This window comes from Artibeus jamaicensis, unplaced genomic scaffold (assembly GCF_021234435.1).
Source record: "Artibeus jamaicensis isolate MK-2021 breed Jamaican fruit bat unplaced genomic scaffold, CSHL_Jam_final contig_76, whole genome shotgun sequence".
NCBI classification, from domain to species: Eukaryota; Metazoa; Chordata; class Mammalia; order Chiroptera; family Phyllostomidae; genus Artibeus; species Artibeus jamaicensis.
Window position 1 is genome coordinate 15,537,827 of NW_026521954.1, and position 15,041 is coordinate 15,552,867.

Consider the following 15,041-nt stretch of genomic DNA (forward strand, 5'->3'; position numbering starts at 1 on the left):
GTCCTGAGCATATGGGAGCCTTACTTGGGTTGCTTTCTGCATGTTTCGTGCATCCTTCTCTGTTTACTTAGCGTCACAGCCTGGTCTGGAGGGACTTCCATCCTGTGTTGACCAAACCATGGTTACCTATTGAGTCTCAATGTCTCTGGCTGTTCCTTAAAAATCCATCCTTCTCATATAGATTAGCCTACTTAGGGCTACTGTGTGGCCAACAAGTACCGATGCAACCGTGCCAGTTAGTAAATTATTGAAGTACTTCCTTCCCTGTACAAGTAGCTGCCACCACGGTCTCTGGAGCACCTCTGCAGCCTGCTGGCCCTTCTGCCGGGGACGCCGCCCAGGTGCATTCAGTGTCTGGGGAGCACAGGGCTCTCGGAGCCTCCCCCTCTGCGGAGGCCATTCTGATGGTCAGTGTGTGCATCACTTCGGGGTGTTCATAGTGTCAGCATTATCTTAGATCTACCCAATGAGGAAACTGACCTCCTACCTCCTCTGATAAATACTTCTGTCTCTCTCTGTAGGCTGGCTTGCGGGTGGGTTCATCATTTGTCATTTATCTGTTGTTCCACGTCTCTTCCTACCTCCTCTTCCTTTTGTCCAGTGACAGCAAATGTCCCTTGCCTTGTCTCCCAGTCACTGGCCATTCTCAGGCCAGGCTCATGTTAATTCATCTGCTAGAATTTCTTCCTCCTCTTCTCGCCTCCCCAGCGCCGTGGTTGTGTGTTAACACCCAGCAAAAATGTCACCTTTGAGGAGTCTTAGCTGATTGCATCCTGTACTTCCTTTCCTCTCCCCTCCCATCCTGTGTCCCGTGTTTCTCTACCTCACTCTGCCCCTAACCCTCTGCTCATCTCTCTGTCCTTACATGTCACACATGGGACTGGACGGGTTTCCCACCTCCCACACTGGACTGAGGGCTGTGTGAGGGCAGAGCCAGTGCTGAGGTCATCGATGATTCCAGCGCCTGGCCCCAGGTGTCTGGCCAGTTTGTTGTCTGACTGTCAAAGCGCCAAGTAAAATATTTTCATAACCAAATGCTTCTTTCCATCATCCGCACCATAATTCAGATATGTTTAACATCACAATACATTACCTGTTTTTGATGTACTCTAGAAGCTTTTATAAATTTTTAGTGTTTTGAATTTAGCTGTATTGTATCAGAAAAAGCCAGTTCTTTAAACCTTTCTTGACTGTACTTTAGAAATTAGTTTTTCCTCTACGTATCTCCCATTTCCCTCATGTCAGTCATTTAGGGCTTTAGCCCAAAAGAAGTCCGTTTAATTTTCCAGACCAGTTATGTACAGTGTTTTGCTTCTGCCCTTTTCCAAGCCCTCGGGACCATCCCAGCCTGGGGACATTCCTGCTGTCCTCCCTGTAAGAGTTCTTCCTCAGAGTTCATCACAGCCTGTTAGTCCCACGGTGCTTTGCTCTTCCTCCAGAGTAATTAGAGGCTGTTATGATGGTGAGTTGAGTTATAGGGAGAGAGGCCATAGGAGACGGTGCCTCAGAGTGTGGCCCTTCTGCAGCCAGGCAGCCTAGGTTCACATTCCGCTGCCCCAGGTAACTGCTGTGCAAACTTGGGCAAGTACTTAACCTCTCTGATGTCCATTCCTCATCTGTTCCATAGGAATCATGACGTGGTACTCAAAGGGTTATTAAGAGGATTAAGTGAGGCACACGTATAGACATTTACAACAGTGCCTGGCACAGAGTAAGCATGTAATAAATGTTAGCTTTTTTTATTACTGTTTTTTTTTTACTTGTTGTGGTGTTTCTCTTGTTAAATTGTGAATATTTGAGGGCAGACACATGGCTTATTTCATCGTGCGTCTAGATTCTGCTCGGTGCTGACACAGAGGAATGAAACATTCAGTAAATGTTGTTGGATAAAAATTAATAGTCATACTTAATTAGTTAAGAAAGTCAGTTAAGAAATTAATTCTAAAGGCAAACATAATCCCTGTTAATCTTTAGCAGTGAGATAATCAGAAGGTGGTCTGCAGTTCAAAACTAATTATACATAAGGAAATAATTAGGATATGTCATTATATCTATCTGTTTAAAACAGAGTGTGTAGATAGTCAAGAAAACATGGAGAAATTGGTATTTTATTCTTTTAAATCAGGTGGCTCTTTGACTCTTTCTAATTTTATTGTCAGAATTCTGTAGACATAAACAAATTAGGATGTTAGAAAAATTTAATTTACTAATTACATGGGGGTAGGACTCCAGATTGTTTTGTAAGGAATGATGTTAAAATCTGGAGGTTATTTGAGAGTTAACATTACCTACAATACTTAACATTTTCTTCTTAGGTTAATGTCATTGTAAATAGAGGCATGTACATGAATTAAGCAAATAAATTTGTAAGAGCTCTAGGATAACATTGATTTCATGTGTGTTTATCCTTTGACAGTTTCTGGTATTAAGATTAATACTAGAATTGTAGAAGAAACCTGTGATGAGGTTCTGGGTCACTGTGGGCAGTCAGGGACGTGCTCGTCCCCAGCCTCCCGATGACCGCTCACCACTCGGCAGCAGTGATGATAATAAAAATACCACCCACGGTCCTGTAGCCTTTTGTTCCTCTCATGGTCATGATTCCCTTGGTCCCCACCTCCATCTGTTGGGAGGACCAGGAGCTGTGTTTGGTGGATGAGGCTCAGAGAGGGAGACAAGACCGGGCAGAGTGTTAGGCAGCTACAAAGCGGTGACTCGGGGACCCTGGTCCCAGTTCCTTGTTTCAAGTCGCACGTTCCTTTCCTCGTGGGTGGCGTGTGAGCTTTCAGGAGTAAATGTTAGACACCAAAAACATGTATTTCCTAGAGGATTTTCAGAGAAAATTTCCTCATTTATTAGCTACAATTCGTGTATTTCTATCTGTTTTCATTGCCGTAATCCATGCTCTAAAAACAAATATATGTTTAAACGAAATTATAAACTCTGTGGTCCTCCTCCTCAGGCCAAGTGGCAAAAGGTATAATCATGATAAGTGTAAAAAAATTAAATGAGCTTTTCTTAGTGATTTTTTTTAAAATTAGATTTTAACCTTTTCATAACAAATGACCAGTTCTTTTAAAAAATTAAATACGGAGGTATCACATTCTTACTATAAAACTGGAAACATTATTGATACAGCTGAAGCCTGCTCCTCCGGCAACCCTCCCTGCGTCCCAGGAACCCGTGGTCATTATTTGGTCGGATTCTTTATCCCACTCAGAAGGACGGTGTGGAGACCAGAGGGATGCCGTGGCCTGGATGGGAGCTCTCGTTCCTCAAAGTGCGCTCCGGTCACCCGGGTTTTTTAAAAATCGTTGTTGTTCTTTGGTTGGTTTTACAAAGCTTAAACTTCTGAAGCAAAAGTTTTTGGACTTCTGGAGATTATAGATGTCACTTTCTTTTTCAGCTGTCTTTTAGGAAATATTACTATGATTTGTTAAACACGTGATTTATCCTGAGCGATACTTTTTGACTCATTTTGTATTCAAGAATTTTAAAATATGGAAGTTTTAGTAGATATCTATGCTTTCTCAGTTTTCCCTCCTTTCATTGGTGTTTTTCCTTTTTTGAATGACTTAACATACACAAAGTAAATTTGCACACTTAATAGAAATTTACTGTATTAGCGAATGAGTCTGTAATACCCCCTTTTCCCCGCCAGATTGTGTCCGTGAGAGTAGTAGAAATCCCTTTATGCATTTTCTTAGGTGAAACCTTTCTGGTGTTTTCTCGGCATCTTCAGACCGTCAGCGTTCAGATTTCCAAGGTGCTTTCATTCACCTGCCCAGTCCCAGCATGACTCTAAACACAGCAGTCAGAGGCTACTTCTAAAAATGATTCACTTGCTTAAGTAGAACTCCTTTTTTAAAAAAAGATTTTACGTATTTATTTTTAGAGAAAGAGGAAGGGAGGGAGAAGGAGAGGAAGTAAAACATCAGTGTGTGGTTGCCTCTCGTGCACCTTTAACTGGAGACCTGGCCTGCAACCCTGGCATGTGCCCTGACTGGGAATCCAACCAGAGACCCTAATTAGAACCTGTTTTAAGAAAATAAACATGTCACACAGACTTACTAATGTTATAAGCAGTGGTCTGCCTTTATCAGATATGACTGCCGGGGAGTATTAGTAACATGAGGAGGGGGCTAGAAAGGTGAGTGAAATTAGCGAGTTGGAGGAGCGGTGAGTCAGACTGCGGTACTGCAAATATTGCTTTTGTTAGAGATACGTGCAGAATGTCCAATGAGGCCAGAGGAGGGAGCAACCAATTCTTAAAGCAGTATACTGAGGACTGATAAAATTAATCATCCAAAAAATAAATAAAAAGTAAAAAGCCCTATTTAAAAAGGACTTTGTGAAGTCCTTCTGTTGGCCGCAACCGCCTTTCTTTCCTGACCTGCCCTTCACCTTGCCCGCAGAGCGATCTTGGTAAACATTAAATCTGCGTAGTTTGAGTTTGCCAGGCAGAACAGGACAGCATTCCACCCAAGGACACTGGCCTGTGCAGTGTTTGCAGTGGCCCAAAAACAAGAGAATGCTCAAAAACTGAGAAATCCGGTGTGGCTGGGTTAGAGGTTGTGGCGTGGGGAGTGTTAAAAGCTGAATTTGAGACATTTTTATCCAAAATGAGGTGATGTACTTAGGGCATGGGGGCAGTTTTCCCTAATCCTTCAAGAAACAAAGTGTCATTTAAAATTAGATAACGTGATCCCATTTATTTCATCAGATGAAACTCCCCCCAGCAGCGTGAACATTGGATTGCAGGGGGTGGGGGGTTGGTTGGTGCTGGTGCCAAAGGAAAGACTGTGATAAATTTTTAAAATAGAGAATTTTGTTTTGGATAGTTAATTATTTGCCTCCTGGGTTTATAGATTTATTTTTTTATTGAACACTGAATAATTTATAATGTTAAAATTCCTAATAAAGAAGTCTGCGAACCATTCAGTAATCAGCTGGCGTCTTCTGGTATTCCTGTTTATTGCTGTGTTTTTCTAAACATGATGTGTTTCTTAGTCTCAGAGAAACTTCTAAAGGAAGAATTTGCTGAATCTAAGCTTCTATTTTGTTTGCATAATTTCTTCTTTGGCTGTTTGACAGCCTGAATCCATCATAAATCAACTTAAAGTTCCATAATCCCAAATTAATTATACTCACGTTTGTGATACGCTGCATTTGTACTTATTTACCAAATTTTGTCGTCGTAAAATCGACATAAAGAGTGATCAGAGGCTCCTGATCTGTTTCATGCTGTCTGCTTCAGCAATGTGTCTTATCATGGGGAAATTCACTCTGGTTTGAAGTTATTTTTTTTATTTACTTCTTTAACTTTGAAATAGAGTTGCATTTTCTTTTTATTTTATACTTTGCTTCTTTGCTTTTATGTGGTGTTCAGACATTTCACTGAACCGATCAATTGTTTTAGCTGTTAACTTTTATGTACATATTTTAAAAAGTATTCATCGTATAATTAGAAAGCATTTGTAGTTGTCTAAAATAGTCTTTCTGGTTTCCACAAACTCAGACTAACACGGCAACCTGATTTTGTTGTTTTTCACATGCTTTCAGAATACCATAGTCGAAGCGTCTATTCAGCTTCCACCATCGCTGTTCTCGCCAAAGCAGAAAAGAGAAGTCAGACCCGCTGACGACTCGCTCTATAAGCTCCAGCTCATCGCCTTCCGCAACGGAAAGCTGTTTCCAGCCACGGGGAACTCCACAAACTTGGCGGATGATGGAAAACGGCGTACGGTGGTCACCCCCGTGATTCTCACCAAAATAGGTTTGCATGTGGCATGTGTTGTTATCCGTGCTCACCGGGCCGTGCGACTCCAGTGTTCACTGTTCCTTAAACTGCCGACTGTTGTTGTTTTCTTGTTTTAATGAGCCACTACTACAGAACAAAGGTACTGCGCGTTACTGTAGGTTGGCGTTCAGTTGCACATAAGCTGGTCTCAGACATCCTCTTACTACCCCCTTTTCCCCAGACGGCGTGAATGTGGACGGCCACCGCGTCCCCGTTAATGTGACGCTGCGGCGCATCGCGCACGGGGCCGATGCGGTGGCCGCGCAGTGGGACTTCGACCTGCTGAACGGACAAGGAGGCTGGAAGTCGGACGGGTGCCACATCCTCTACTCGGACGAGAATATCACTACCATTCAGTGCTACTCCCTCAGCAACTATGCGGTGTTAATGGTACAGCAGTTCTGTGCATTCATAAATACACAGTCTTCTCATTTTTCACTTGGTCCTGGTGAAACTCAGATGAAGGTTAAAAAAAATCCCCCAACTTTTAGCATAGATTGCTTCAAGTAAGAGGTGATTTTTGTTGTAATTCTGATTATAAAGAGAAATTTAGACCAGGTGAAGTAGATGAGATTGATTCTGGAATAGGCATTTTCAGTAAACTTTGAAAGTGAATGAGTTCACGCAGACTTTGACCTTCAGATTTGGGGACATCTTGGGTGTACACAGTCCAGCTCTCAACCCAGGAGGTGACTCATTTGCCCAAAGATAAACAGTGAACAGTGATTTTTCTTTAGTGTCCTTGCTAATTAAGAGTACTGGTGGTAATTTCAGTTTAGTCACGTAAACTGAATTGACACAAATCATGTCTTTTCCATTTTAATGCTAATCAAGCAATATTTCCTGTTATCTATCATTATTAATATTTGGTAAAGTAATCAGTTATTAATGTTAGGGACAGATCTTTTCATGAATCAATTATTTCTGTGAACCCAATCCCTGAGTTAATGATTATGAAATCAGCCATGCTAATTTTTATTTTATATTATAAGTTATTATAAGATACTAACATCCTAGGGTATCTGTACATGTATTTAGAGTCTAGTGGAAGGAATTACTAATGAATCTGAAAGACAGTTCAGAAATGGCTCGAGGCTAGCCTGGGAGTGAGGACGCCTACGTTTCATTTCTGCCTTCAGCTCTGAATCTGTTATCTAGACAGTATTTCATGAAAGCCTTAACTAGTCTTGAAATGTGATACATTTTGCTTTTTGTGATTTATTCTTTTCTTGAAAAAATAAGGAGCCTTTACCACTGGAAATGATCTTAAAACCAGCATGAATTAGAATAGATTTCCTCCAGTTTTGCTTTTCCCTTTGCTCCTCATTGTCATATACCTCACCGGGCATACCCGACCAACAGGAAGAGCGAACCGGGCGTTCAGCAGGTGGAAGGCTCGCCTATTCAGTGACATCCATTCACATGTGCTGTGCAGCCCAGGGGACAGTGAGCACAGTCATAGTGTTTAGACTCAGCTGTGTTTACGGAAGTTGTTGATCAGTTTGTGTTGCTAATTTAGGAATATCCTCACAAGTAGAAGATGTTTGATTTCTGTTAAGAGTGAGTCTGGTTTCTGTATGTTCACATTTTATTAATTTGTAGTAACCTTTCTGATTAAAGCATGAAGCATGAATGGAAATATGAAGCATTTTCTCTTTCAGTTTAAAAGCATTTTCTCATTCAGGTTTTTGTTATAAAATAACTAGAAACTATGAAATACTGAAAGAGAGATAATAGAGATCCAGCATTGTCTGAAATTTATATAATAGTTAACAAGAAGAAGTTGGGGAAATAAATGAAACACAAAACACACATAAAATGCATTTTATAAGCTTCACTGGTAATGACATACTATACCGTATGAAACTTTTGTTTTTATTTAATTGAATACCAGTTTAAAACATTTATTTTTGAACTTCCTAGCTGTTCTTTTAAACTATTTAAATTAGTATAATCCCTTTTCAGAAGAAATAAATTATTCTTTTATCTTTCATACTTTAATCTTTAAAAAATACAAAATACAATGCTTATCAGCAAAAAGATAGTACTAAGATTTTTTAAAATTTATTTTTAAAGAATATTCTTTCTTTTGCTTTTCTTAAATATAACTGCCACCTAGAGACCACAATGTGAAATGTACCTGATATTATTGACAAATGTAGAATAAAATTTGTGGGATTTTTAGAGTTGCTAATTAAACATTAACGGCAGTTAAATGAAGTCATACCTACTCTTAAATAATATTTAAAATACAAGAAATGTCCTTTAAAAATTTGGAAATCAACATCTTTTTTCCTTACCTAACACTATTTTGAATGATAGATAAAAACCTTGTATCTTAATGTATGGTTTTATATAGTAAGTCTTACATTTCTGTTTGGTTTTTTTTTCAGGTAGTGCATAAATCTTTTCCTGATCTGGTTTTAAAAAATTTTGTATTAAAAGCTGAGACAAAAAGAATATATTTGTTTGTAAATCTCAAACAGATACCGTAATTCAGTGCTGTAGACAGACTGCTAAGGTGTCTGTGGGAGCCACAGACCAAGTTTAAAGTTAAGCAGAAATTGGGTCTGTTTGAGTTGGATGATCAGAGGTAGCCAGTTTTGTTGGTAAGAATTCTAGGACCTGGGCCAGTAAGAAAAAGAAGAAACATAAATAGCATGAAGGTAATGATTAGGGTCAAACGCTTATGTAGTGCTTGATGCTTTAATGGTAATGGCAGTGAAGGTAAGATAACCTCTGTACTTTGATTCCCACTTGTTGTTGTATTCACCTAGAAATATATAAAACTAGAGAGTGCTCATTTGTCTTTACATCTCGCTAATGTTGCTTTTATATATTGTGTATGTAAAACTTACTGAATGAAGGCAAACTTTGGTTCCATTTGCTCTGTAATTGAACATGAGTTGTAGCCATGTTTCTGTTAAGTAGGTGCTACATTCAGACAGAGCAGGCATTTTAATTATTTCCTCACAGTAATATATAGTATACATTCCTGTACATTAATATATAGTATAGTGAAGACTTGACTTCCACCTCTGTCTTCTGTCACAGTCTTTACAAAGTAGGCAGCCCCTAATACCAGTTTCTTGAATATTGTTGGAGAGAGTTTCAGGTTTAGTAAAACAAAATGAATACATTTCCTTCCATTTTTACAGGAAGGCTGCATGCTACAAACATTGTTGCAAACCAGGCTTTTTTTTTAATGAAATTATGTTTTATGATAATGATGGTTCCACGGGACAGTAGATTTTTGATGATGAGACCTTATGTTAGTGGAGATGGCAGGGGCGAATTTTCACTCAGCGCATGTTCTGAAGTCTGTATGTGTGTTAAGTTATGTGGTCATCATAATACCTCATGAACTGTAGTAACTGTTATCATTCCCCCTCCCAACTTTGTCTGTGGTTGGAGAAACTGAGGCATAGAGAGCTTAAGCAGTATGCCACTGTTTACAAATTTAGTTAGCACTGGAATTGAGATTTGAATGCAAATTTCAGAAATTTGTGTTCTTAATCTTTGCTAAATCTCCTTTCTAAATCTCACATCAGTATAAAAGAGCTTCCTCATTTGCTTTCATCTTTGAATATTATTTTATGTCCCTCCTATAATTTATTGACCTATTCCTACACTTGATCTTAGCCAAAAGGCCGAGAAGCAATATTGACCTATTTATTTTATTTCCAATAATTTGCTTATACTGTATTATTTTACACATTTAATAGGAAATCTTGCAGGATAAATTCCTAAGTGGAATTTGTAGTCACAGGGGATCAACCAACACTTTTTCTTTCTTTCTTTTTTTTTTTTGTTAAATTGAGATATTGAGCAAAGCGCACAGATCTTAAATGTGTGTCTTTCTGATATTTTTCCATTGAAAACACATTTTGTCGCCATCAGAATCGAGATTCTTACTTCATGCACTTGGTAGCTCACCCATGTTTCTTATTAGTTAATTCCCATCATCCTGTCAAGAGATGTGCACCCTTCTGATGCCAGTCACAGTGAGGTTGCTGGTATCATTAGAATTGCACAGTAGGTACTTTTGTGTGTCCAGTGTCTTTCTCATCACAGAGGTCTGGGAGATATATCGTTTTTTTCATGTAGCAGTATTCCTACCTAGTCCTCCATTGTATGAAAATACCCAAACTCAAGCATTCCACTGTGGGTGGACATTCAGGTTGATGCTAGGTTCTGGCTCTCAAGAAAATGCTACTATTACTCATGTACATATTTGTTGATGGAATAAAATTGTTGGATTGTAGGCTATCCCTATCTTTAGCTTCAGTAGATAATACCTCACAGCTGACCAAAGTGGCCGTATTGGTTTTACGGTCTGACCCATAATGAGAGTTTTCGTTGCTTCACATCCTTCCCAGTGCTTGGTATTCTGAGTCTTTAATTGTAGTCTTTGGTGCTGGAATTATGATACATCGTTGTGGTTTCGATTTGCCTTTCTCTGGAGACCAGTGGTGCTAAGCACCTCTTCAGTTTCCTACTGTCAGTTTGGGTATCCTTCTGTGACATTCTCGCTCAAGCCTTAACCTTTTTAAAATTATTGTTGACTCCTTTTTTCTTTGACATACAGCTCTGGGTGTGTTGAAGGTGTATAGCATAAGGACTTATACATATGGTGAAATGATAACCACGATAAGTTTACTGAATATCCACGATCTCTTAAGAATTTTAAGGAAGGAAACTCTTTTTCTTGTGATGGGAATTTCTAGGATTTACTGTCATCGACTTCCAAATGTACTGTACGCAGCCATGTCAACTCTATTCATCATGTTGTACTTTACATCCCCGGCATTTACTCATTTTATAACTGGAAGTTTGTGCCTTTGACCCCCTTTATCCAGTTCCCCCACCCTCCCAACCCTCTGCCTCTCTCCTCTTTGTCTATGAGGGTTCTTGTTTTTATTTTGTTGTGTTTCGTTCAGATTTCACATATGTCTTTGCTTATTTCAGTTTGGCTGTCTACTGTTTACTTATTGACTTATAGGGATTCTTGCTATGAACTGTGAACAGAAGTTTTTGTTGGATTTTTGTGTTGCAGATGTCTTCTGCCAGTCCATTCAGGCTGCTGTAACAGAATTCCACAGGCTAGGGAGTTTGTAAACCCCAGAAATTTATTTCTCGAAGCCCTGGAGGCTGGAAGTGCAAGACCAAGGTTCAGTGTCCGATGAGAGCCCAGTTTTTCTCCTCACATGTGGGAAGGGACGAGGGGGCTCTTTGGGTCTCTTTTGTAAGGGCAGCAATCCCATTTGGGAGGACTGCCTTCTCATGACCTCCTAGAGATCTCGCCCCCTAACACATTACACTGGGGAATAGATTTCAACATATGTGAATGAGAGGAGCACACACATTTAGCCTGTAGAAATGCCTTTATCCTTTTTCTCTTAATTTTTTTTCATGGACAGAGTTTCTTAATTTTCCTGAAGTTGTCTTTTTTAATAGCGAGTGCTTTTTATGTTTGTTTGAGTGTTTAATCTTTCCCATTCAGGCCCCTGAGTGGAGTTGAAGTGACTTGGTGTACATAGTGATGTCGGGGGGGGGGGGGGGGGCGGGCACAGTCTTTATTCTCTGTGTCTTGGGGGAACTGTTTGTTTCTGATTTCAGATCTGTTTTTACATTTTAATTTATTGGTAAGCTCTTTTTGTAATTCTTTATGTTCTGACAGAGAGTACCTTTATATATATATATATATTTAACTTCTTCGGATCCTGGCAAGATTAGAGAGAATTACTGATTTATAATTATCCTTGTTATTGATGAGATGCTAATGAATTCTTTAAAAATGCCAGAGACTTTATATTTTATATGTAGTAATTCTCAGGCTAGAGATAACCTGAAAAGGTATGGATCTCTGTCAAGAAAACAAATATTATCAGTCCGTCTTTCACTTATGGGGTCCTCAGTAATAATGATCTCTGATTTTTAACACCGCCAAGTGTTCTGATACTGCACAGTGTTTCTGGACCACTGGGCTTCTCAGTGCCTAGCTCCGTTATCTGCACAGACGTGACCATGTAGAAGAGTGACTGGGTCACCATGTAGTTCAGTGACGGGCTGTTGTAGACACTGGCCTCAGAGGCTTCCTGTCTTACACTGTTTGCGTCTGTGAATGACAGTCTCACTTTTTCTTCTCGTGGGCGTCTCCTAGTGGCCATTTTGGCACAGTGCATTTAGTAATGTTTTGGTTATAGGATCACGAAGCCTGTATCTGCTTACTAGTACCGTGAAAAATGATTTTGGTTCAGATTTCTGCTTTACCTCTTTTGTTTGGGACCCCTAACATATTTCCTGTCCTTATTTTCTCAACTGTCTTAAGCAGTCTTATATTCTCAAGAATTCGTTGCCATCAAGATAGGTTTTTCGTATCTTATTTGCTCTCCCTGAACCAGGGGCCTGTCAATGCAGACATTTGACCCATGGGCTCAGTTGAGTCATTGCTGGTTTGTTTGTTTTATTTAATTCTGGAAAGCTAAGAGTGATTTGAGAATTGTTTAATGGTTCGTGGTTAATAAGTACCTACATAATAGCCTCGGTTCGCCTCTTGCCTGCGAAGCCTGAAACATCTACTCTCTGGCAGGGGGTCTCTTGCACTTGGGCAGGTCAATTTGTTGTGACAACCCGGATTGGCCCTGGAGAAGCAGTGCCCTCTGTGACCAGGGACGTAGGACTTGTGCTTTTCTCCAGTCGCGACTTTGAATTAGGAGTCATTGGCCTCTGTTTCAAAACCTGCTTTCTTTCTTGTACGACGTCACATTCATTTGGCTTCAGAAAAATGCTGATTTCTTTGAAGCATAGACATTGTATACACTATATAATATATTTTGGGAACTGAATGGGCACTTTGATGTCTTACTAGATAATATCCAGGTACCTCGTGCATTACTCTCTGCCAAGGTCTGTGGAAGGCACACACCCTCCTCTGACCCTTACCCCAAACCTAACAGGTTGGGGGTGTCTCCCACTGTAACTGCCCCCAAACTAAATGGCTAGCAAGGAAGTGGCTGCATGTCACTGGGCAGTTCCCAGAGGAATGCAAAGCAGGCAGTGCATGGAACTGGCCCTGAGGCTAACTTCTAGGTATTGAAAGTTTATTCTGTTACTCATTCTGCACAGGAATAGTCACTTCTCATAGGAATTGAGGGAGAACGTGTCTGCTCCTAACGAGTATCTCACTGGTTCTCACTGTTCCATTTTTTTTTCCATTTTCCCATTAACAATCTGGATCGTTACCAGAATGCACATACGTTGAGACCACACACCACAGACTAATCTTGGAGGCATCTCACAAGGGCCAGTTGTTCCAAATTCCTGGTGATAGGCTTCCGTTCACCCACTGTCAGCCCTCAAGGGCTGTGCCTGTGTTCTGTGTTTTCCTAAGGATCCGGTGCTTGGCATGGCGCCTGTTCACGGTGGGCACTCACTCATCAAAGGCATAGACGCGTTCTGGGTTTGAGACTCACTGCAGCTCGATGGGGTACGCATTTTCCATGCCGTGCCATTAATTTCCGATTCACTGTGATGTTTGTGGGGCTCTGGGGGTCTCCGTTCATCATTTGGTCCAGTGAGGGGCTATTCTGGTATAAATAAAAAAGATTCTTTCAGGGGAATATCCCCTTCCCTACACACCATCTTCATTTTCCTTATCGTTCACATCCTTTTTTTTTCATCTACCCCCCAGTCTGTTTGCAAAGATAATTTAGTGGCAGGGTGTGGTGAGCGGACAGCTTCGACTCCTGCTGCCCCAGTTCTCAGACACCGTGGCCGGCTCCAGGATGCAGGCTTTTTCCCGGCCCGCACTGGTCCTTTACAAGGAAAGAAGCCTTAAGATGTCAGTTGTTTCCTCTTTGGGGGGTGCTGTCTACACTGTGTGGGGGGTATGGACTTGGCAGCCACCCTCCTCCAGATCTAATCCTTAAGCAGTTAACCGCTTCATGCCCCAGTTTTTTAGGCTATAAAATGGGGCTAATCCTATGATCTAGCTCCTGCGGTTACTCTACCAAGTGCTTGCACAGTGCCCAGATTATGGTCAATGCCATGTAAGTGACTTGCTGTCACTGTTCACACTAACTGGTTTTCAAACACTTCTCTCCCGTGACCACGCTGCCCTTACCTTCCTCAGACATTGTTGTGATCTTGTTGTGTCCGTCGCCCCTGTGACTTTCAGCTCTTCAAGGACAGGAACCATGTCTTACCATTATGTCCCCAGTGCCTTACAGTGTGTGGTCCATTCATATTTGTTCAACTTGACTGTGGGTGGTTAGCAAGGTCTGATTAAGCTCTGTTGACCTAGAGATGGTGCCGTCGTCTGCCGTATCAGCTGGTAAATACGCAGATCGATCGATAAGTGGGGTGAAAGGACATTAAAGAGGGTGAAGCCTGGTCGGCCCTTCTAAGTCTCCCACACGCAGGCTTCTGTTCTCTCTCCATTGGCCTCATAGCACTTTTACAGAGCAGATGTAGGGCAACAGTAGTAGAGTGTAGAACACAAGAGTTTGTGTCCACACACACACCCCCATACATATAAGTATATGCATGTATGCACATGTACACACATATATGCACATGTATGTGTGCATGTGTATGTGCACATATATACATACCATGAGTAGTTAACACAGTGGAAGTTAGGAAGACAAAGTAAGACAAAAAAGCACAATGCATTAGTCCATGAAGAAATGTAAGGATTGGAGTCTTGTTTATCAATGTGTCTTAGTTACTAGAGAAAATCGCAGTAGTTCTGTGTCCAGAAACATGCAGCTAGAATGATGCTCTTTCGCCTCCACTCAGGACTTAACAGGATCGGAACTCTACACCCAGGCCGCTGGCCTCCTGCACCCTGTGGTCTACACCACGGCTGTCATTCTTCTCTTGTGCCTCTTAGCGGTCATCGTCAGTTACCTGTACCACCACAGGTAAGAACTAAAGCTTGACAAGTGCAGGACTTTGATGTAGAGGTGTTTATTTCACATTTGAACAGGATGACTCTTGGGTTGTATGCCATGCCATCTTTCCAAAGTAAGAACAGTTACTTTAGAATACATACAAGCTTTGTTCATTCCGTGAAGTTTGAGACATAAATAATTAATACATGAGATGGTCAGTTCATCATTCACAGCATCCAGTCAGCTTTCTGGGTGGGTGTCAGGGAGAGAACGTGGGAAGTCTGTGTGGGAGATGGGTGGTCAGGTGGGGAGCAGCCAGCAGGTGAGGTCACGTGGAGGGGGGC

At 41.0% G+C, this 15,041-nt stretch overlaps 1 protein-coding gene across 1 annotated transcript in view; it reads left to right on the forward strand.

Annotated features, from left to right (window-relative positions):
* Nucleotides 1-15,041, forward strand: part of ADGRA3 (adhesion G protein-coupled receptor A3) — a 101,827-nt gene that overhangs the window by 72,244 nt on the left and 14,542 nt on the right. The window contains exons 13-15 of the mRNA XM_037140736.2: nt 5,563-5,776; nt 5,982-6,190; nt 14,603-14,727. Coding sequence (XP_036996631.2) covers nt 5,563-5,776; nt 5,982-6,190; nt 14,603-14,727 — 548 coding nt within the window. The remainder of the gene's footprint in view (nt 1-5,562; nt 5,777-5,981; nt 6,191-14,602; nt 14,728-15,041) is intronic.